Source organism: Centruroides vittatus, unplaced genomic scaffold (genome assembly GCF_030686945.1).
Source record: "Centruroides vittatus isolate TY-2023 unplaced genomic scaffold, ASM3068694v2 contig_1074, whole genome shotgun sequence".
Taxonomy (NCBI): domain Eukaryota; kingdom Metazoa; phylum Arthropoda; class Arachnida; order Scorpiones; family Buthidae; genus Centruroides; species Centruroides vittatus.
This window is the reverse complement of record NW_027120692.1, coordinates 684,130-707,672: the sequence shown is the minus strand read 5'-3', so window position 1 is coordinate 707,672 and position 23,543 is coordinate 684,130. Positions and strand designations below refer to the sequence as shown.

At 30.5% G+C, this 23,543-nt stretch overlaps 1 protein-coding gene across 1 annotated transcript in view; it reads left to right on the top strand.

The window, feature by feature from the left end:
* Tfb4 (transcription factor B4) overlaps positions 1–18,888 on the top strand; it is a 49,256-nt gene extending 30,368 nt beyond the window's left edge. Inside the window, exons 8-12 of the mRNA XM_067267992.1 lie at positions 5,116–5,169; positions 7,661–7,729; positions 12,060–12,195; positions 12,769–12,805; positions 18,634–18,888. Coding sequence (XP_067124093.1) covers positions 5,116–5,169; positions 7,661–7,729; positions 12,060–12,195; positions 12,769–12,805; positions 18,634–18,703 — 366 coding nt within the window. The 3' untranslated portion in view covers positions 18,704–18,888. The remainder of the gene's footprint in view (positions 1–5,115; positions 5,170–7,660; positions 7,730–12,059; positions 12,196–12,768; positions 12,806–18,633) is intronic.
* Positions 18,889–23,543: the final 4,655 nt, after the last annotated feature.

Below are 23,543 nucleotides of genomic sequence, written 5' to 3'. Positions count from 1 at the left end.
TAAAAATAACAATAACAAACAGTTATGGCAATATAAAATTCGAAGAATATTAAATTCTTTTGGAATATCGGAACTATTGTTTACGGACTCAATTCAGGACTGGAAATATGGTTACTCTCTCTTGATGAATTCTGCTATCGCTCAATCAATCAATAAAGACCAGCTTTCCTTAACCCAAAGCAATTATCATCCCTGGTACACCAATATCTTAAATATTCCTTCGTTCCAACCTTATATATGGCTACCAGTAGACCTGAATGTAAAACGATTAATAATTCAACTACGTTTAAATAAATACTCACTTTTTATTAATAACACTTATATAAATCTTTCAAATAAATACTGCCTGCTATGTCAACAAGAAGACTTCTCGGTGTTTCACCTTCTACAAAACTGTCAACCCTTGAATAATATACGAGAAAAATGCAATATCAAAAATATATGCTGCTTAAAATCACCTATTGACTTTAAAAATAAACTAAACAACATTAATAAAAAAGATGCTTATAAAATTTTCAACTTTTTTGTTAAATTTACTGAGAAAATTCTCTGTACTATCTAACAATCGGTTACCAATACAACTTCGAATTTAGAAAATGAATGACTAAGGCAACCTGTATTTTTTGAGTTGTTAAAACATCAATTAATGTTACGCTGGTGAATCATGTAAACTTATTGATCTATGTTTCTATATTATGTCACCAATTATATTATATTATGTTACCAATACAACTTTAAATTTAGAAAATGAATGACTAAGGCAACTTGTATTTTTTGAGTTGTTAAAACATCAATTAATGCTACGTTGGTGAATCATGTAAACTTATTGATCTATGTTTCTATATTATGTCTTTTCCTACATATGTACATAAAATAAAATGTAACTTAATATTACTATCTGTATTCCCCCCAATATAGGGGAAATTCCCTTGGAAAATAAATTTATATATAAAATAAGTAATTTTTTACAATTGAAAAGGTTGTATAAATTTTACAACTGTGATAATACGCATCTTTTATTTTTTGTTTTTACTTATTCACTCTTAAATATTCTAAAAAAGTTAGGCAATGAATTGCAATAAAGATAAATATTTGTACTTTAAAAAGGCAGTAGGAAATTATCATATGCTTGAATTTAAAAAAAAATGGAAGTGACAAAAGAGCACAATTACAGCAGATTGGTACAGTGACTGGAAAGAAATTATGAAAATGGTAGCCATCCCGATCTACCAAGTAAAAAGCAGCACAAAATATCGTACCCCTTTTGTACAACCTGCTCTTAGCACCTTTGTATAGAAAAATTGCCAAAAGACAAAGGATTAATATAGCGTACAGGCAATGTCCATCTATGCTCCAACTCATGCGGAACGATAAAGATAAACCAAATAGGGACAAACTTCCAGGGGTGTACGCTATCCCAGTAACAGATAATAGATGCAATAGGGAGTTGGTGTACATTGGAGCCACCAAAAGAGTGGTGGAAGTAAGATGGAAAAAACATCAGAAAGACATTGTACATGGCAGAGCTAACACTTCACTACCAGTATATGCATCAGATCCAGAAATCATCCCAGACTTCAAGGCCGTGAAACTGCTGGCTACCACAAAACAGGCAGATCAGATTCGATGGTTAGAGCATATTGAAACTTATGAGGCCTTCCAATCATCCCAGCATATCAATGCAAAAGATGAAGTGAAGTTATCGCTAGCATTGTAAGGAACCGAGTCTGAGCGTTATTTTTATTTTATTATTATTTTTCCATTTTATTATATTTTGTTTGGGGCTTATGTTTATTTAGGATGAAGGTTCCCCACCACTCTCTTGTTAGTAACAAAAAAAAAAGAAGATAAAACAACTCACGGAGAAATAAGCACCGTAGGAAAAATCTTGCGCACTTGCGCTGCCCAGCGGAAGTAAACGGTTCGCAGAAAAAAAATGGAGGGGGGAGTCCCCACACTCACTAGTAAAGAAATACTTGATAAACCATCTTAACATCCCAGAAAAATTATGATGAACAACGGCTTTGCAACATGGCTACAGAACAGAAAAAATAGATGCTCTCATCAAGGACCATAACCGAACACGTGGGAGGAATAGAAACCAACCAAGAGAAAAAGTGATCCTCGATTACATTCCTTTCTTAAGCCGTTAGTTAAAAGGATTTCCAGGAGTAGGAATTTGCAAGTTATTTATCAACGCAATCCGACTATATACAAGCTTTTAAGGAATGATAAGATGAAGTATGAGCGTAACTCACTAACAGGAATTTATTTGATACCATTCAGGGATCATAGGTTCGATTCTAAATTAGTATATATAGGGGCAACTTTGAGAATTTTAAAAAAGAGGATTAATGAACACAAGCGATCAGTGGAAAAATCAGTTGATAGTACGGTCCTGGCCAATTATGCTAAGCAGCAGGGCATCATGGTCTTTTGGGACCAAGCCTCTATCATCAGATCTACTAGATCGAGACACGCAATAAAGTTTTTCGAAAAATTGTAAATCCACAGAGCGCAGAGAAGTACGCAATGCATTAATTATAGGGACGCTGATGGGCTTTCCACGACTTGGAAATCTTTGTGCGATGATTTGGACTAAACAGAGAAGTATGATAATCCTAGAGCTGATATTGGTCTTGTTTTTAAGTCTTTAATGACGGACAAGGGTAATTGTAAAAAAATACTGCGATAATCCGTGATTGGTTTAAACCGCACGTTGGTTTTTTGTTTCGTTTTTATTTTTTGTTTTATTTTTATTTTATTTTTATTTGCTTATGAAATATTGGCATAATTTTGTAAATTACGATAATCCTGTTTATTTTATTTTATTTTATTTTTATTTTTTATTTATTTATTTATTTATTGTAATTGTACCGTTAATTTACGTAATATTTGTTCGAATTTCATATTTGATTTAAAGAAGTAACTGAAGATGGACGCTTAATGTGTTTGAAAACATTCTTAGGATTAAAGAATTTTTGCTGAAGTTGGAATGGTTTTTTATTTTATTTTATATTGTCTCTTCAGTAAGGAAGTATAGTTTTATTATGATAAATACTTTGTAAACGGTTTATAAGCTTTGTCGGAAACTTAAAGCTGCCAGAAAAGAAAATTAATGTTAGCAACTAAGTATGTAAATAAGGGGAGTAACTCAGCTGAAGTGTGACGTCACCTCACAGTATAAAACCCGTACGTTAACCGAAGAAGAGAGAGGTGATTTCCAAATCGAGGCAACTTTGAGAGCGAGGTGAATTCGAAAGCGAAGTATTTTCTGATAGAAGTCCAGATTGATAATTGGACGATCCAAGGTGTTAAAGAGGAATTCGATTGACGATTTGACGATGTCGAAAGAATTGAGGAAATAGGTTCTTCGTATAGTGAGGTGACGGATAGACGTTTAATTAGTAAGAGATTTTGTTCATAGTTTCTAAGTATTTGATTTGTCGAATTTTCAAAGGGGAATTAATATTAAGTTAAGCTAAGTAGCTGAGTTTATTGTCGGGTTGACTTGTTGATTTTCGTTAATAAATTTTGTTTGGATTATTGACATTTGTACGTAGTACATTCTAGTTACTAATTAAATATATTTGAACTTTTTGATTTGACTTGATATTTATCGTTATTATTACTAATTTTTCGGTGCACACTTAAAAGCCCAGGCCTGGCAAACTAATCTCGAATCCGCGTAAAGTACCCGTTAGGTTAACGGAAGTTTTACCGACCGCAGTTAGTGTCGGTTTCCTAAGATACTAAAAATAGTACTTTACAGCATGGCAGGCCCTACTGCAAAAAGGGAATACGGAGTAAAAGAAAGGAAAGAAACTTGTGGTCTTTTTATTAAAGTGTTTTGAACTTTTTAAGGTTTATAAAGTGAACAAGGAAAACGTTTTTTCGGGTAAAGTTTCTACAGAAGCTAATGGAACATTTTTGAATTTTTAAATAGCACGTGATTCGGAGTAATAAGTATTCGATTGGTCGAAAACTGTTTTGAAGAGAATTTAGGCTTGAGAATGGACCCAGAGTGGAGTCTGAAAATGTTCGCCGTAGAAAATTAAATAGACTTTCACCAGTTATAAGGTTTATGATAGAGTTAAAAAAAATGATTATATGGCTTGTAATTAGTGTATTTTGTTGTGTGCTATTATTACACTATTATAACATTTCAAATACTAATAATTTCAAGAGATGACATTTAATTAAATTGTGATATTTCAAAAATTTACTGTCACTTTCTTCTCTGTGGTATAGAAGAGTTCATTGGTAGATATAATAGCTTTGACACAAAGCTACAAGGTGTGTGCTATATTAAGTTAAAAGTTGATGCACAACAGACTTTTTATATCAAGGTGCACTTGGCCTCATTAGTACAATGAGTTAAAAGATAGAACAGATTAGAAAAGTCATACATACAATAAGTAGTAAATGTGTGTGTCTTATTTATACTTTAAATGTATGCTAGCTTATATTATGGTATATGGCTTGTTGATTTTAATAATGTATTTGAAGATTTGAAAGCCAAATATGTATTTAATAATTTGGTTTGTACACCAAATTTTAATACATAACTGAAGAGGGATGATGAGAGTTCAAAATGCACTTTGTTAAAGATACTTAAAAAGAATAAAAAAAGAGAGTTATAACATACAGAAGTCGTTGTGATAAGTTTGGGGAAAAACAGCATACTAAATAATAATTTGATGCCATTGTTCTCTTTCTCCCCTTAAGCTTTTATTCAATGGCAATTTTTGCAAGTCTCTCTTTACATATCTATATTATACTAATTGCCTTTTCTGTATATAACTTCATTTATGTTCTTAAGTTTTTGTTTTATTTATTATTTATTGTTTTATTTTGAGATCCTACATGATCTCATCAGAACATCCATCTCTATTGTCATGATTTTTCTTCATTTCCTCTGCCATTTACCATATTTCAGCTTACTTTAATTAAAAATGCATATGTTTCTGTTTTGTTATTTTATTTCTTCACTCCACTGTATTTCACTTAGTCTGTTAGTAGATAATATCAATTATAAATAATAATTAATTCTTTAGATTGTTTAATTTATTTAAATTTGTTATTGATATAGTTTATTTATATCTATCATTTTAGGGAATTATAATTGATGCATGTATTTTAGAAAAAGATTCTGGACTTCTTCAACAGGTAGTAATAATTTTTAATATTCAAACTTAAAGTAGTTTGTGTTTAACTTTATTTGCCATTTTATTTATTATGTTAAAAAATTTTAGATAAAAATTTGAAGTAGTGAATTTTTAATAGCTTAGTTAAAACAAATAAGCTAAATAATTATCAAAAATTAAATATAATATATTTTAAAAAGCTTAATTTTTTACTTCTTAGGTACTGCTACTAGGGTTTCTCAAATGGGATCTCAGGATCCCAACTGTTTTTTTATCCCAGGAAATTCTTCTCATCCTGGGAAATCCTGCAAATTAAAAGTTCACTTTTTTCTTTTTTTGCATTAAGGTTGAGGAAGTTTTGTAAATAGAAACTATAATAAAGCCTTTAACTCAACTGTCAGAATACATTTGTATTTATTAATTTTAACTATGCCCAGTAGTTTCAATAACTGCATTATGTCAGGTTTTGAAAATTGGGCAAGGATAGAAACAAGTACAAAGTCTGCAAGTATGAAGTTTTTCTTCATAAACCTGATTATTAAAGCCAAACAAACTGCTTTATCAGGCTATAAGCTTGATGTTACTATTAAAACAGCCGAGTTAGACAAATCAAGAATACTTGAGAGCAAAAGTACTGCAATGCATTTTGAAAATGAACTAGAAATCTTTAACGCTACGGGTGAAAAAATACATAACATTTGTCTTCTCTTAAATGCATTAAAGACTATTCCACCCACATCCATTGAATTGGAAAGGGCATTTTAAGTAGTGGGACTTTTCATTATTAAAATAATAACCAGATTGAGCGATCGGAATATTGACCATCTTTGGTTTCCAAAATCTTATAGAAATTTAAAATAATATTTTGTATTATGTTTTATTTAAAAAACAAAAATTGCCTTCTAAGTTAGAAGTTTGATCTAAGTTCAAGTTTTCTTTAAATTTTCAACTCAATTCATAGGTTTTTTTTTGTAAGCAGTTTCCAACAAACTTTAATAAATTTTTTCTATTTGTGAAAATTTCTACATAATTGAAAGGTGTAATTTTAATATATATTTTACACAGCATTATTAATATGATTTTGGAGGTTGCAGAACATATTAAATTACTTTTAAAAATGAAAAATAATTATCTCATTCGATTTCAATATATATTATATATTGAAAATATTTTTTATATCTTAAAAATAATTAATTATATTCTAGGATTTCCCGGGATCCTGGGAAACAGTTCACTTTTTTCCCGAAATCCTGGGACAAGCAAAAGACTGGGAAATGAGAAACCCTAACTGCTACATTGATAATATAGTGCATAACTCCATTGGTGCCACTATAGCAATATTAATTTTATACACTACAAGTCCATTGGCACTGCTGCTGTGACATTGATAGTAAACATAAGTGTGCTAAAACAGATATAGCATCATGTTTACTTTCTGCATTGTGTGACAATAATGTCTATAAAACAGATAAAACACACACATTCTTTAAGAATTTGTGCATTTTATCTGTTATTTCACTTAAGTTTTTTAATAATTTGTTAAAAATTATAAAAAACCTGGGACTGTATTCTTGTCACATCTCTTCTCTCTTCTTTCGGAGATGAATGACTTCAAAATGAGAGATGAATTTCATCTCTCAGAGACAGAGGCGATTCTGGTCATTCATAACAATCTTGTCAAATTGTTGATGTCATGATTCTATTAGGTTGATTATACATGTTCAGGTTATCTGCGCACACAATATAGTATAGGATTTTAACCAATGAAACTTTAAAATTTTTGAAAATGCCGAGTAATTATAGATCAATAAAGCCTTTAATTTTGACAAAGATATGTTTTTTTTTGTTTTATAACTACTTTACAGATTGTAATGTCAAATTGTCTCTTAACAAATAAAACTTTTAATAACCTAAATTAGAAAAGCATACGTACTTAGTTAAGGAGAAATTAGATGGTAATATTTCGAAAAATACTTGGAGAAACGGATAAGATTAACATCATATTCAATAATTTAGTAATTGATATAGGATAATTAAAAAAGATGGAATCAGTGGCATTTCCGAGTAGACACTGGTAAAAAATCAGAAGCATTTTCTCTCTTGAAATATTTTTTCCCAAGATAAAGAACATTCTCTAATACAATTGTACAGTGCAAGTAGCATCCAGTTGTCCATATTGGATATAACAAAATTGAAGCAACAAACAAAAGACAACTATTCACTGGTCTCTGGGAGACCAGAGAATCTTCAAGAGAAAAAGTTGTCCAGAATTGCATTCAGAAAGACTCAATGATCTCTCAAGATGTAAACAATTGATTAGCCAATCAATGACTGGCTTGTGATGTAGACAATGTCTCTCAGAGACAAGAGATGATGACCAGAATATGGCCCCTGATCTTGAAATGAAATGTTTAATAAAGAAAAGTAAGGTAGTTATTATATATAAATATAAGATTATAATTATAAAGTTATCATTACTGAAAAATGAGCACTAAATAATTTTATTATTTTAGGGATGTGATATAACTGGAGGGATTTATCTGAAAATACCAAATCCTGCAGGTTTTCTACAATATTTATTGGTGAGAATAAAGAATTTTAAGTTTGATTTCTACTTATTAATTTTTTTTAAATATCAAAAATTTGCATGTTTTTTAAATATCAATATTTGTTATTTCATAACAATGAAAAGTTTAAATTAAACAATATATGAAAATCACAAATTTATAACATTCAATAAACAAATCTTGCTACAAAGATTAATTGTAATAACCAAATGATATCATCGTATTAATTTTCAGGCTTGAACTGGACTAATTAATGTGATAAATAAATATGTAATTTGAAAGAAAAAAGATTAGGTTAATCTTGTATTAAACTTAATAATTTCATTAATTTTGAAATTTAATAATTTAGACTATTCTGGAAGAAAAGATTGATCCAGAGCAGTATTCACACTTACAACTTCTGCTAACTATGCAGATGCATTGTCAATTATGCTACCTGAACCTCTGTCCAATCTTTGCTTTCAGACTAATTAATTTTAAGAGCAATAACCACATACTATCTGACCACAGATCCTGGAGCCCCAGTTGGCAGATTTTCACATTTCTCATCCAGCATGCATTGTTATTGAGCTATAGATTATCACTTTTTTCTTTACAATAGTCCATATTTGTATTGAATTAATTTGATTATGGATCCAACACCTACAAATTCAGGTAATAAATATTTTTGAAGTCAAAGCAAATGCATTGTTCACAATGTACAGTACTTAATATTGTTTGCAATCAATTTATCCAAATTAATTAATAAGCATAGATTCTAATAAGTAAATTGTTAATGCAATATCTATTAAGTTCTAATTTCATTTGCAAATTTGTTTATTTATTTGATATAAACTAACTCATTTTCTGAAGTAACTACCCTACTTTCATAATGGATTTGTCTTTTTTGCCTCTACCCAGTAGCATCCTAGGAGTTTCTCATTAGTGGTCAGATAGTAGGTCACTTACTGTGCTATTTATGAACAACTTCACATTCACAGCCCTCCATAGCTCTCAGCTAACTTTAGCTTTCTCTCTGGCATTGTATGTATATGTATATATAGACAATCAAGCTCAAATTATTATAATAATCAAATGATATTGCCAGATTAACTTAATTTATTCTGAAAGTGAAGATTGAATAGAAATCTGGATAACATAATTTACAACATACAGTAGAGTCCTGCTAGTCTGAACTAATTGGAACCGAGCCCTGTTCAGATTAGCCGAATAACTGAAATAATGCTGAAGCATGCAGTAAAACAGGTGTGGTTTATATAGATCCAACACCATCAATGACGTCAGCACTCCACCCTTTATTTCACCTGACCTGTACCCAATAGAGGGCACAAACAGTTAACAAAAGTTTTGTAATTTTGAAATGGCAACCTGCCTTTATTGTTTACCTTAAAATTATTTTAACTGTAAAAAACACTGTTTTTAATACACTGTCCAGGATTCCAATTAGTTGACTGATGCTACTGTGTGAGTTAGCACATGTAATTGTGGATATTGAATGTACTCTTCACTCTACATTATTTTAGTTTAGTTTAGTCTGCTGCTACAATGTTCACGAAACAGAAACACACAATGTGTACGTTGAAAGGTAAGCTGGATGTTTTAAAAAGGCTGGACAAGGGTGAAAGTGTAACGAAATTGACAGTAGAGTTTGAAGTGGGCAAGGCCACAATAACCAACTGGAAAAAAACTGCGTGAAGATTGAGCAGTTTTGTACCTCTACTTCAAAAAAATCAGTTGAAAATTGACAAACAGCAAAGCCCTCAATGTTTGACATTGAGCCTTATTGACATGGTTCACTCAGGAAAGAAAAAGGGGAATATCCCTAAGTGGACCTTTTGTTAGAGAAAATTTCCTATCCGCCAACTGAAATATGTTTGGATTAGGTGGATGTTTGGACTAGTGGGACTCTACTGTATGTGCATGGTATCAAATGTTGTGGATGTCCTGCTTCAGATTAATTTTTTTTTATTAAGTAATCTAATTTTGAAATAAATTCAATAACTTAAGCTTGTATTAAAATTTAATAATTACATTGTCTATCTATCCCAAATTATGTTTTATTTATTATATTAGCCAAGTTCTAGCTTGAAAGTTAATCTGGCAATATCATTTGGTTATTACAATAATTCAGGTATTTAAGTACTCAACTAAATTTTCAGTTAATAACAAATATTTTTATTTTGTCATCCATAAAAAAGTATTCTGTGATAAAAATAAAATGAAACTTTAGACCTGCCTACCTTTGTCAGACAAAATTATAGTCAATCCAGTTTGTTTTTATCACTTAATGCATAAGGAACACAATCATCATGTTTGTGACACACACAGATTTGTTGCAAGTTTATGAGTTGTTGTTCATTAATTCTTCCTGAAATTTCCTTTTGTCAACAGTTTTTGGCCAGCCTATATTCTTTTATATCCTTTCATTCAAAATTTTCCTGATGAAACTTTCAAACCACATTTGACATGTCTGATGTAAAAGTTTAGGAGCATCTTTCCCATACACTTCAAGTATTTCTTACCGTTTTTATAGTGTTATATCCTTTACGAAACTTAAAAAGCATACATAATATGCCCAATATACGTTTTATCTGTAGACATTTTGATTCGATTTTACACAAACAAATTTGAAGTAGTGTTAAAATAAGTATTTTCTAAACAAAGAATATAATTTCACTTTAACAGAATAAAAATTTCTTTTTATTGATTTTACAAATGCATGTCAAGTAAAATGTCATACATCATACTTGTAAATACATTTAGGTATTCACTAAACTGCTATTTTTTGGATATTATATTCATTATTCCTAGTGCTTTCATGTACTATAACCCATCCTTGAGTATACAGTATTACTTTATCTTTTTTAAATATTACAATTAGAAGCAATGCTGCTAATTTCAAATCTATATTGTAGGCTTAATTTAAATACAAAAAAAGAAAACAACTACTTTTGTAAGTGTTAAAATAAAATTATTTGTTCAAATATTATCATTTGACTGACATGATGCAATATTACTATTTCTATTTCAAAATTACAATGTACTACATTTATAAGATTTTGTAACAATTTGCTAAATCCTATCCCTTTATTTAGTTACCCAGTATTTGAATCCTAAACTGATCCTTATCTACTTCTTAAAACTTGAGAGTAACTCTTTTATGTTTGATTTTCCAAATCAGTGACTAGCATCAATTGATTTACTGGAGGGTTGACAAAATATTAGGGATCAGTGGACAAATATATATATTTAAATGTGAATGAGCAATTATTTATTGTGACATCATCACAATGCTGGACTGTAATTTCTAATCATATTTTTAATTTGTTGAATTTAAAATATATGCTCTTCACCTCAAATTATTAGTGGCTTGCTCCTGTACATCATAGTTTTACCTTTAACAATATAGTCATGTTAATCATCTATCTAACACCATTCTGGGGAAAATTTTTGAATTGAAATAACGTGATTTTCAGTTTGTATTGGAAGTTTATATATAGTTAATTGGGGCCTCTTGCCCCCCTAAGGTTTCCATATCTGGTCTCGTTTTTCATCTATCTAACTCTGTTCTCAAGAATAAGGAAAGACAGACAGATGACAGTGGGAATTTATAGGTCCACAGTTTTTTAAATTGCAGCCTAATAAGTAAGATCATGTAATTTTGAATTTTATGTTTAATAAAAAAAATTATTATTAGTTCTTCTTTGATTTTGTTTCATTCTATTTATACTTTACTCTCAATTTCTGTCAGTATAGAAGGGGGTCTGAAAATTAAATCTCTCATTGGAAAGGGTCAAACAAGCAGAAAAGCCTGCTTAGTCATTTACTTTTATTTGAATAATTATAACAATTTTCATTTATCTTTTACTAAAATAAAAACAAAAAAATATATTTGCATTTTTTAACTGGATACTTGATTGTATTGCTTATTTGTTGATAGCCTACTAAAATTCTTCAGCATTCAATTTAATCTTTCATTTAAAAAAAATACAAAGTGAATTAATTTATATTTTTTATTTGCAATATGCATTTTGGATGTTTTTCTCTTTCACTTCAATTGCTCATTATCAAAGGAAATAATGTTTTTTTGATTCTAAAGCTGTTTTAGAATTTCATCTACTTTTCTTTGGATATCATACATTAATTTTAAATATTTTTTTATTTTGTGAAAAATGCCATCTCACATTCAAATAACATATTTCAAAACGCTATATTGTTAAGTTTGTAATTAAAATATTATTTGTTTTGATAAAAAGAAATTCAAACTTATGAATTTATGTAATTTTTATATTTATGATTTAAACTGTTTATTTAGAAAAAATCATTTTTCATGTTTTTTAATTAGTGGGTTTTTCTTCCTAATGATAAAACAAGAAAAGAAATGGTGTTACCTCCACGTATCCATGTTGATTATAGAGCTGCATGTTTTTGTCATAGAACTCTTATAGAAATTGGTTATGTGTGTTCTGTTTGTCTTTCAAGTAAGTGAATATTTAAAATTTTGTTTTTATTTAGATTTCAATATTAGATGTTCTGCTTTGATGACAGTTAGATATTTTCTGGCTAAATTTATTTGCATATTTTTAAATTTTCTGTTTGATATTTTATATATCCATTTACAATAACTGGATAAATTAATAAAATTTGCTATTAAAACAGTTGCTATTTCAAAATACAATTAAATTTAAAAAAATATAATCCGTAACTTTAGAAATCTTTATAATTTGAATTAGTCTATCCTGTTATTGATATGGGTTAGAGATATATGATTATATTTTAATGTAAAACATTACTTTATAATGATGTCAGATGAAACAATATTTGCTTTTAATTGTGAAGTAAAATGTGCTTAGAATCTAATTTTTTTAAGTCTAGAGAAATTTAGATATAAGTGAAGACAATAATTTCATTAGTTCAATTATGCAAGCTTCAATATATACATTTATTATTATATTTAATTTAATTAACATTGATCTTGAGTAGTTTTGATGCTAATTACTAACAAATTATTCATTATTAAATAATCATTCATAAACTTTACTTTTATTTTATAGTATTTTGCTCATTCAGTCCAATATGTTCCACATGTCAGTAAGTAAATTTGTTATGAGTCTTTTGCTTTTTTTTTTTTATTTATAATCAGTTGTAATACAGAATATGTTAAAATCTACTTTACGCATCTCAGTAATGAAAGTTTTTAATGTAAGAAATAATTCAAATTTAAAGAAGCATCACAATGTTTTATGCTGTTTTATGTTCTGATATTTTACTCTGCAAGCTACATATGTTTATATTTATAAATATACATATAATCCCATTTTTAGAATTTAATCTAAATTTGCTTTATTATATTTAACCCTTTCCATGCTGGTATACGCCCTTAGGCGTATGTCACGTGACTGTTAATTCGAGATATCTCCCATCACGAATTTGAAATCAAAAAATTTGATTAATTTGCATTATATTCGAGTTTTCCTTGATCTTAGCTTTGATTTCACTTTTCTGTAGGTCAATTGACTTTGTTTAAGCCAATAAGTGTTTTGTTACCACCCCTGGGCCATAAATATTTCGGTAAAAAGGATCTCTACCATTCTACACCAAATCTTTGCAGTTAACTACACAGTTGACTGAAAAGAATCAAAGGGAAACTCCTTCTACAGTTTTATTGGGTATCTTCTGTCTTTGTTGACATTACTTTAACTAATCACAGACTTGTGAAAGGAAAAAATTGCCACGAAAAGCCCGCCTCCAACCTTCCGAGTAAAATGTAAACAATCGCAATAAATTTGCTTTTTAAATCGTTTTTTAGCTCTAATTAACTAATTTAATGCACTTAAACATTAAATTAGCTAATTCGACAATATTTAAGCGAATAAATATATTTTTAAAACTTTCTAGCAATAAATATTGCCGGGAAACTCGACCTCCCTATAGTAAGTCTATGGAAGATCTTGCTGTTAATTGGCTTTAAAATTTTTGTTTCTACTCCTATTACACTCTAATTGGTAATTTATATTATGACTGAATCAACTTCAACAAATGAGAGTTTTTTTAGACCCATCTGGTCGGGATTTTCCCACGAAGATCCAGTCCATGTGATTAAAGTCAGAATGTAAACAAATGTTAAAAAATAGCTATATTCTTCATTTTAGAGCCATAATTCTACTAGTTTTCATTTTATTTGACTTTACTTTGAGAAGAAGATTTCTTATCAAAAGCGTCTAGTTGAAAATTTATCGGGAACTCATTACTTTCGAATATTGCGTAATTGCAGGAAAAAATTAACTAATTGCTTATTTTAGTGTATTATTGTATAAAGCATTGAAAAAATATATAAAAAGTGTCAAATATTCACTATTTTAAGCAGAAATATATGATGATAAACTTGAACCTTTGTGATAACAATGGACTCATCTCCCTGCTAAGTAATTAGAGACATAGTGTAAATAATAGCAATAACTTCTCCCCTGCTCTAGCTAGAGAGATGGGGTTTGTTTTGTTTAAAAGAAGACAGATATGTCTAACTAATAGATGCAGAAAGTTCAGCGATTCTCTGTAAATTAATTTTTTTTTCTTTTCATCGTAAACTTCAAATTTAACAATTGTAAACTGTAATATGTTTTTAATCAAACACACAAAAAAAAAAACAGATTAAACATAATGCAATTTTGAAGCGAAATATTGCAATTTAAAAATTATCCAAAAAATGCGCCACATGATGAATTCCACTCAAAAATGTTCTGTAGATCGCCGCCCGGAAAGGGTTAAGCATAATTTGATATGAATTTTATGTATGAACTATGTTTATTTTGTATATGATAAAATATTACTTTTACTTTGTCCAAATTTTGGATTTATCTTAGATAAAGAATTTATTCATGATAGCAAACATTTCTATGGAGGAGTTAGTATTCCTGAATGTTTTAAAAGCAATATGAATGAAATAATATTGAGCTTATAATTATTTAATGGATTTATATCATTCTTATAAGATAAAGTAGATTTGTGATTTATGCATGTTTGAGAAATACAAACTTGAAATAACACAAAATAAAATAAGAGAAGATATTTTTTTTAAATATAAAATGGTTTAAAATTGTGCTCATAATATAAACTTTTACACATTACAATTTTGATGTGTAATCAGAGCCAAATAACATATTTTTTTTAAAGCTTTTTTGGTCTGTTATTATTTATGCCACAGTCAGAAAGTTACATTCACTGTTTTTTTCGGATATTAATGATTTTATTCTGGTACCAGATGTGTATTTCCATTCACTAGGGAACTTCTGGTTCTATGGTGAAAAATAATACAAATTGCAACTGCTAAAAATTTACCTAAAACCTATTAGAAACAAATACTGCAGATTGCTATCCCAAGGAGTTTTACCTGCAACATAATAATGTGTGATCCCATCTCTCTTGATAAATGGTGCAATAAATATGAATGACTATTATGATTATTTTGTTTGAATCAGTCTTGTATCTTAATTCAACTAAAAGTTGTATCAGTTTTATAACAGGAAAGGAAATTGAATAGTATTACGAAAATCCTGGAACATATAATTTGAATTCTGATATTAGATATCTGAATTTGCATTTTGGAGTTTATGATAACACACTGTTCCAACCATGCTTAGTTTCTTTATTTCAATATTAAACCTTCAATCTATTTGTAGCCGTATGATTTTTCAGTAGAACAGTGTATTTACTCACATATAAGATGAGGTTTTTATTCACTTTTCACTGCTTCAAAAACCTAGGTCTTCCTATACATGCAAGTGAAGGATTCTTTGCGTTTTTGCAATAATTTTTGTGAACCGTGTATTTGGATTTTTTACCTGATGCTACCTGTGTTTAAAAATAAAAGTACTTTATCTGGGTTGTTTGAATCATTGTTATGTATTGTCAGGAGTAAAGATGAATAGCAATAGGAAAAGCAAAGCTTTTGAATTGAATTCCAGATTGAAATTCCAAAATCACATGGGAGCCAGATATAAGTTTTAATCCATTCCAACGTGAAAACAGATGATTATTTGAAAATCAGAATTCAGAGAAACTCGTAAGTGTAATTGACGGAGAGTGGATTTGACTGTTAAGAATTGGCAAAAAAGGTTTCTGATTGTCCAGCTTTACACGAACAAATTTACAAGATATTTTCTTAGTTTAAAATGCCAGTAATTTTTGCGGGACAATGTGTGCATTTGATATTTTATTTGTGATTAAACGAAATAAAATTAGAACTGTATTAATAAATCTAATTTGCTTTATTTTGATCTTTAAAGTTACACGTCGTCTGATATGCGAGATTGTCTTATACACAAGTAAATACAGTAATTTTACTTACTTTTCTAGAGATAACTTTTTACAGTTAGAGTAGAAAGCATCAAAAATGATGTATGGTTGCAGGATAGTGGAGAAAGTGTTTGATAAAGTTCAAAGATTTTTCTCCATACATCACTACTTACTTGTAAAAGGCCCTTGTAAAATAAAACAGAAAATTTTTGGTTTTTTTAATAATGCTTGGGAATCATACTATAACATTACAGTGCTTATTATGATTTCAATCAATAATACAACAAAAAAATTTGTCAATATTTAGAATTTGTTTCAAACAGGGACTATTGGCTGAAACTTAAATATTCAGGAGTGTAAAAAATTTATTATGCAGCAAGATTTTATTATTATATAAAAACTTTGTCCCTTAGATAGAAAATATTGGAGGATAAACAAGTAAAATGGCAAGGCCATATTTGGGACAAGACCATGACTCAGAGACTCTCTACTAAGCAGGATCACTTTGATGCTCAAGGCAGGTCTCGTTCTCATTCTCCAATCTTTGATGTCGTTGGTTTTGAGTGTGATTGTTCAAACTTCGCTGGCTTCGGTCACAGCCACGACCACGAGGTTGTCCATGATGCATTTTTGGTGAAATTAACCTATCCAATGTCGAAATTTCTCTTCGTTGTGTGTTGCCCTGGGTTGAATTTTTGTCAATGCCTAACAAAAGTTTCCCGTTTTTGAAAAAATAATTGTGGCTATTGTATCGTCCGAAATTATTTTTTTTTTTTGCACAAACGTGTGTGTATATATATTATGACTAGTGCCATCTACTTTCAAAAACATTCCAACAGATATGTTGGGCCAACTGGTCACGGTCAGCCCATTGCAACCAGAGATATGTCAGGAATAACATGGGACAGGTAAATGGGTTTTTCAAAGATTCATTTGTCAAAATTTGATTTTGCAACGTTTGCATTCCCAACTTTCCAACAGCTAATGCATGCGCAAATCTCGCACTAGTGCCTGTTTGTAGAAAGAGTGTCGCCGTTTTGTATTTTATTTTGACTCGGTTCTTGGTCCCCCGAGTATCTACAAGTCTGGCTTTTTTGTGTGAGCATGATTTGGGCACCTAATACTCTGTGCCAAATTGCAACTCCTGACATGTACTCCTTCATATCTCTAAGCTGGTAAGCCAGGACAGCACTGTGATTTTATAAACAAGACAAAGTTTTGTCAAAGGAAAGATGTTAGTAGTAAGGAAATTCAACAAAATGAATATGTTGCCTAAGCATTGTTACAAAACTAAAAACAGTGAAAACAATAATAATAATATTAAGTTAAAAATTTAATATTGAACATAAAAACATAGAAGAAGCATTAGAAAAACAGGTTACAGTAAACAAATTTTCATGAGAATTGATATACAAATAAAATGCCTCTGGAGATGCAGATTACAAAGTATTGTTTTGTGAGAGGTAACTTTTCTTTCCAACGATCCATAACATACAAATTGTTAAGACTAATAACAAGATGGCCGAGACATCTGAAGGTTCAGTGATGCTCTGAGACCAAGGTTTAAGTTCAGGTCAGAAATTCAAGTCTTCTGATCTGTCCTAAATATGTTAAGCTCTTTATCACCTGGCCATCTCCATTATGGGCCCAACTGAACCCATGATAGTATGAAAAAAGGCCATCTTAATGTCCACAGAGCAGAAAGGATTTAAAACTAAATTCTTACAAGAAAACAAAACACATCTAATTGTAATGTTAATTTTTTCAAATGCCTGAAGTCCTTCTGCTGATGAATTAGTAGAGATATGAAAACATTTAGAAAACTTTATTTAATAAACTTTTAAATTCCTTAATCAGTTATTTCTTGAAATTGAAACAGGTTTAAGTAATTTTAATATAATACTATACAGTCAAACCTGTTTTTATGCGGTGGATAGGGACCGCATAAAAAAAAATCGCACAAAACTTCACGAGTGGCTATAAAAAATAGTTTTCGCAACACAATTAAAAAATATTTTTTATGCGGTCAATAGGGACCGCATAAAAAAAAGTCTCATATAGAAAATAACTCAAAACTGTATGAAATAGAATTTATTGACAACAGATGTCAGCACTTGACTGCATTGTCTCGTCTATCGTCTGTTTTACATATTTTTGTCCAGGTGGTGTTTTGTTGACTTAAAAAATAAATTATTTCATTTTTCGCATATTCATGCAATAATATTACTATAATAAGTTCATTTATGCTATAATAAGTTTATTTAGCTATAATAAGTCAACGTGAGACATGACAAATCGCATGAGACTAGTCGCCAACTAGCACAAAAAAACATTGCATAAAAAAAATCGCACAAAAAAGACCGCATAAAAACAGGTTTGACTGTACTCAAAATTAAGAATAAAATCTATGAACTATTCAGAATTTTATCCCTAAAAAAACAATTTCATCATCATTAATAAAACCTTTTAAAATGAGTTAATTTAAATCATAAATTATTGTTGTTATATCAAAATATTTTTATAAAAACATTAGTAAATCACATTATAAAAAAAACTTAATATAAATTTATAAATGCATTATTCTGCTTATATTAAAATTGTGTATATTTTTTCATATTTTATAGGACAACATTCAAGTTTGCAGGAGCACTTCCACCATTAAAAGTAAAAAAGAAGAAAAGAATTGGAATCTAATGGAATAAAATCAGAATCATTTGTATAAAATGAACTGTTTACTTGTAATTTATTTAAAAAAAAATTGTTATAAATTTAATATGTAATAGTATACATATGTAACAAATACATATTTCTCATATTTTTGTATTCATTTTCATAAAAACTGTATCTTATTTAAAAGAAAATTAAAATATATAATTATTAGTATGACACATATATTCATTTCCACAGTTTTAAGTATTGTTGCATTTAAACAATTTGTGCACTTATATACATTATCACTTTTTGTGTTTATTAGTGTATAAGTTGACTGTTTAAGTATGAAAAAAAAATCTCAAAAAATTAGGGTTTGACTTATAAATTGGATTTGGGTAAAGGTTTGCAGTTTATACCTGCCTTAGTTATAAGATTTTTAAAATGAACAGGAATGGTATAGAAATATTCATTATTGCAAAAACAGAACAGCTTTATATTATACACAAGTTGTTGAAAAAATTTAGAAATGTATATGTAGATATTATACAAATTATATTTTAGTTATATAAACATGTAGCTGTCATACTCTACTGATTTTCCAAACTGAATAAGGGGGAAGGATGAGAGTTAACAATTGAAGTAAAGGCCAAAATTATACTCTGTGTGATACAAGTTCATTGACCTCAGTTGCTATTGATGTCAACAATTGTGCCAAAGGTGCTGTTTGTAATAGTAAAATTAAAATGCTACAAAGATAAAGGATATTTATTATTAGTAGTATCTACAAAGTGGATCGTTAAAAATTATCTTTTAAGGATCCACTTTGTAGATGCCTGAAACTTTCATCTCAATATTGTCATATCTGCTGGTTGTATTGTTAAAGAAAACTACAGCCAGCCTTGCAAAAGAAAAGGTCAAACACATTGGAGAAAACATCTCAAAAGCAACAACTTGTCATGTCTTCATTAAATGTGGATTTAGACCATGTCACAAAAGCAAGCCATGAGAGTCAAGTCTATTAAGGATCATCAGAAATGGATCAAGAAAGACTGGCAACATGTTTGGAATGGTGAATACACCTTTAATCTTGAATTTGGTGATTGAGAACTCCACATATATTGTCAGATAAGCAGCTTTCAACATGTTTACATGGAATCTAGAATATCTTGAAGTAATAATTTGGAGATAAAAACTGTTCTAGTTTCAGGTAAGTTATGTATTCTTAAAACATGAATGCAGCTGTGTATCTAGTTATACTGGGAACATTTATTTCAATACTCAAAAACTTGACTGATTTGTGAGGATAAAAATTTCATATTACATCAAGGTAAATCCCAGAGCAAAATGCATCTAGTAGTGGCTTAAGACAGGAACCTTTTTACGTGGCTACCTACTTCCTGGTTTTAAATCCAAGCAAAAGTGTTTGGGAATATGAAATGCACGTTATAAGAATACAGACCTGAAAATCAGCAAGAACTTAATTTTTCAGATTTCTCTTATAAACTGCTGAGTAATGTTAACATTTTAATGCAATAATAATTGCCATAATAAGTTTATTCAGCTATAATAAGTCAACGTGTTATAAATATTCAAGTTGTGACCTTCAGTTCTGACATTTTATATATTTTTTACTTTAATCTAAAAAATTTAATCAACAAATGTGACATGTATTATTACTGGTAATCATATGTTTATTACAAAAATTTATATTCTTGTTCGATATGAAGTAAATAAAGTATATTAGTTCATTACATTAGTTGACAGCAGAATAAAGTTTTGATTTCAAACAAATGTTTGATATAGGGTGCGTTCTTTTATTCCTCCGCGTAACTCTGCGCGAGCGACATCCATTTAAAAATTCCTGCGGAACGCGTTCCTAAATTCCGGTTGGAGTGCACGCCGTCGAACGGCAAAAACGGCCACTTGTAGCAGTAGTTTACGGTGGAAAGCAGCATGGCGTCCTCCATGGCTCAGATAGTTTCGTTTCGGAGTCCATTATGCGGTTTTATGAATGAAAATTTAGAAATTGTGAAAGCGCGAGTTAGTGCACGCGGTGATGTAGGTGTCTTTTCGAATGGTAGCCGGCATTCAAATTTTTTTCGTGGCTATTCTGAGTGCTCTTTCAACAAATAATCCATTTTATGGTTAAATTTTACAATTGGGACCCTTCTTTTGCCTTTAAAAGCTCATATTTTAGAATTATAGATTACTCCATCACGATACTATCGATAGTGCGGGCGCCGCCATCTTTCTTTCACCGTTGTTTCTTAGGTCTTAGGTCTTAAGGTTGACGTTGGGCATCAGTTACTCGGACTATTGCGCCCCGTGGTGGTGAAAGATGGCGATACTACAGTATATAAATACTGAAGAAAATAATACCGTTGTTTTTAAATGCCTACAAACAGCAGCGCACTCCCGTAGTAGCGGAGACGCAGAGCGACCGCTATTAACGAACACACCCTTAAATGCCGTAAAATACTTAGAAGTCATTTAACATCGATCGGGTTACGTCCATTCGATCAAATAAATATTAACGTTTCTGGAAATTAAGACGAACCAAGGGATATCTGCAGTTCATCGCACAGTTAATCGTGTGGAATCGATCAGTTTTCTTCTCTCTAATATGTAGTTGTTATTTTTTTCTTTTTGTAATTATGTCTTGTAATTGTTTTTTGAATGAATTATTAATAGTTTTTTTTTACAAAATTATCAAAATGGCAAAAAGTTACCGAAGATATTGTTCGATTTACGAGCTGAGTCATTGTCACTCGGTTCGTCGTAATCGAGTCTGTTCGAAATCTCGATTATAATAATGCCAAATTCAATAATTTTTCTTGTCCAATTGAATTTCTAATATAATTTTTATTTCTGTAATTACATTAAACGATCGTTCTATAAATGCTTTGGAAAGAGGAAGTGACAAATACATTTTTAAAATCATGTCCACAAGTAAGTTTTTGCATCGGAATATCAAAATTCATAAACGAAATAACCGAAAATTGCATATCGCGTAATAATACATTTTTGTTCAAAATTATTTCTATAAAATATTGTACAAAATTCATATTATACAGGAAATTTTTATTTTTAAATATTAACGTAAAAATTCAGTTATATACAATATGAGAATCGAGTAAATATTCATGATTTTACAGTTCATTTGAAACGTTATTAAGATCAGTTTGTTGACCAGTGGCGTGCCTTGACATTTGATGACAGGGAAGCTGTGTTTCTGTAAGAAGCCGACTTCCAGGGGCAATCAGTTAATTGCGCGTCAGTGATGGTCTAGGGCAGGGATGGGCAACCTGCGGCCCGCATTCATATATTTTGCAGCCCGCGACGCATAAAATATGAATAAATATATCAATTTCCCAGCTTAAAGAAGTATGCAGCAAAACTTCAAACGTTATTTTCTACAACTTAAGTATGTGAATAGTTTTTCCTAGAGTACCTAGATACCAGAGTAGCGACACACGAGTCACCGCCGCCATGTTCTGTCGACTGTCATCACGTAGTCTATGGGTTTATATTAAGAAATGACGATTTTTTTTAGTTTAATAAAGCATTTTTTTCGTAAAAATGCTTTATTAAACGTACTAAAAGAAAATTAAATCGTTCGTTTTGAACAATACCAACGCCACCTAGATAATCTAGGTGGCATTGGCAATACGCCCATCACTTTTCTCCATTTCCATACAAAAACAACTATAATATTTTGATTCCTTGGTGTAAAATACGTACACGATGTTTTCTTTGGGACAGGTAAATTGATAAAATTCGCTTATTTAATATATAAGTCACTTTAATTAACGTTTACGTAACTAAACTATAGCACGCATATTTCATATGACGTCAGGTAACCGCTTTTAAAATGGCGTCGGATAAACGAAATATTACGAAATTTAGTAAAACTTGCGCTGTCGGTCAATCGGAGAATACTGGACGAACGAGAGGAATGATTTGTTCTAGTTTTGGGGGTGGCGAGGTAAAGAAGACGTTCGATTGTAGAAAATCTTGCTTCTAACCCCTTGTAGAGAATGGAAACGGAAGGCGGAGGGTGGTGGAGTCTCTCGATCCCAATCCGTCGTCATTCGGGGATAGAAACGTAAAAAATGCAGATACTTAGCCTTAAAATTCAAAACGAATCCATTACGTCAATCGCATTCGAATTCGTTACGCGCTTTCTAATCTCCATAGAAACGGCAACAATTGCCGTTTCTATGGAAACGCGTACTGTTGCAACACGATTTTGCGTCACTTTGCACGTTTTTCACTTGCCGAACGGACGTGTGCTCTCTTTGCTCTGGTTTTCGCTGTGTTTTTTGCCTTTTTCAATGTTCCTTGCTGCCCGAACGAGGTTTTAAGAAGACTTTTGGACTCCGAAATTACACCAAGTAAGATTTTAATTAGAATTTAGCTAGCTGTAAGATTTTATTTTCGTTTCGTTTAGTCCAACTTTCGGAGAGGACTTTTAAACGAACCGCCATATTGGAAAGTGACCGAAGCGCCGAAAACGGATTAAGTATTTGCTCATTGGTTTATTTTCGTAATTAATTCATTTATATTTTATAAACACGGTCAAAGAATAAGGATTATTTATAGAAATTCAATTTAAAATTATTTAATACTAACTTTAAATACAAATTCCATCGTAGTTTTAATTAAAATATGCTCTGGTAACGTTGATGGACCAGACGGCCGGATGGCCGAGCGGTCAAGGTGGCAGCCTACCGCTCTGGGGGACCCGGGATCGAATCCGAACGGGTCGAAAATCCCCAGGAATTTTTCGGGGGGTGGTCCGTTCGGATATGTCGGGCCCCGTCCCTCACCACCCGGTCGCCCCATTGTGGGCCTGGCCGAACCCATAATGGGCCTTCTAAAA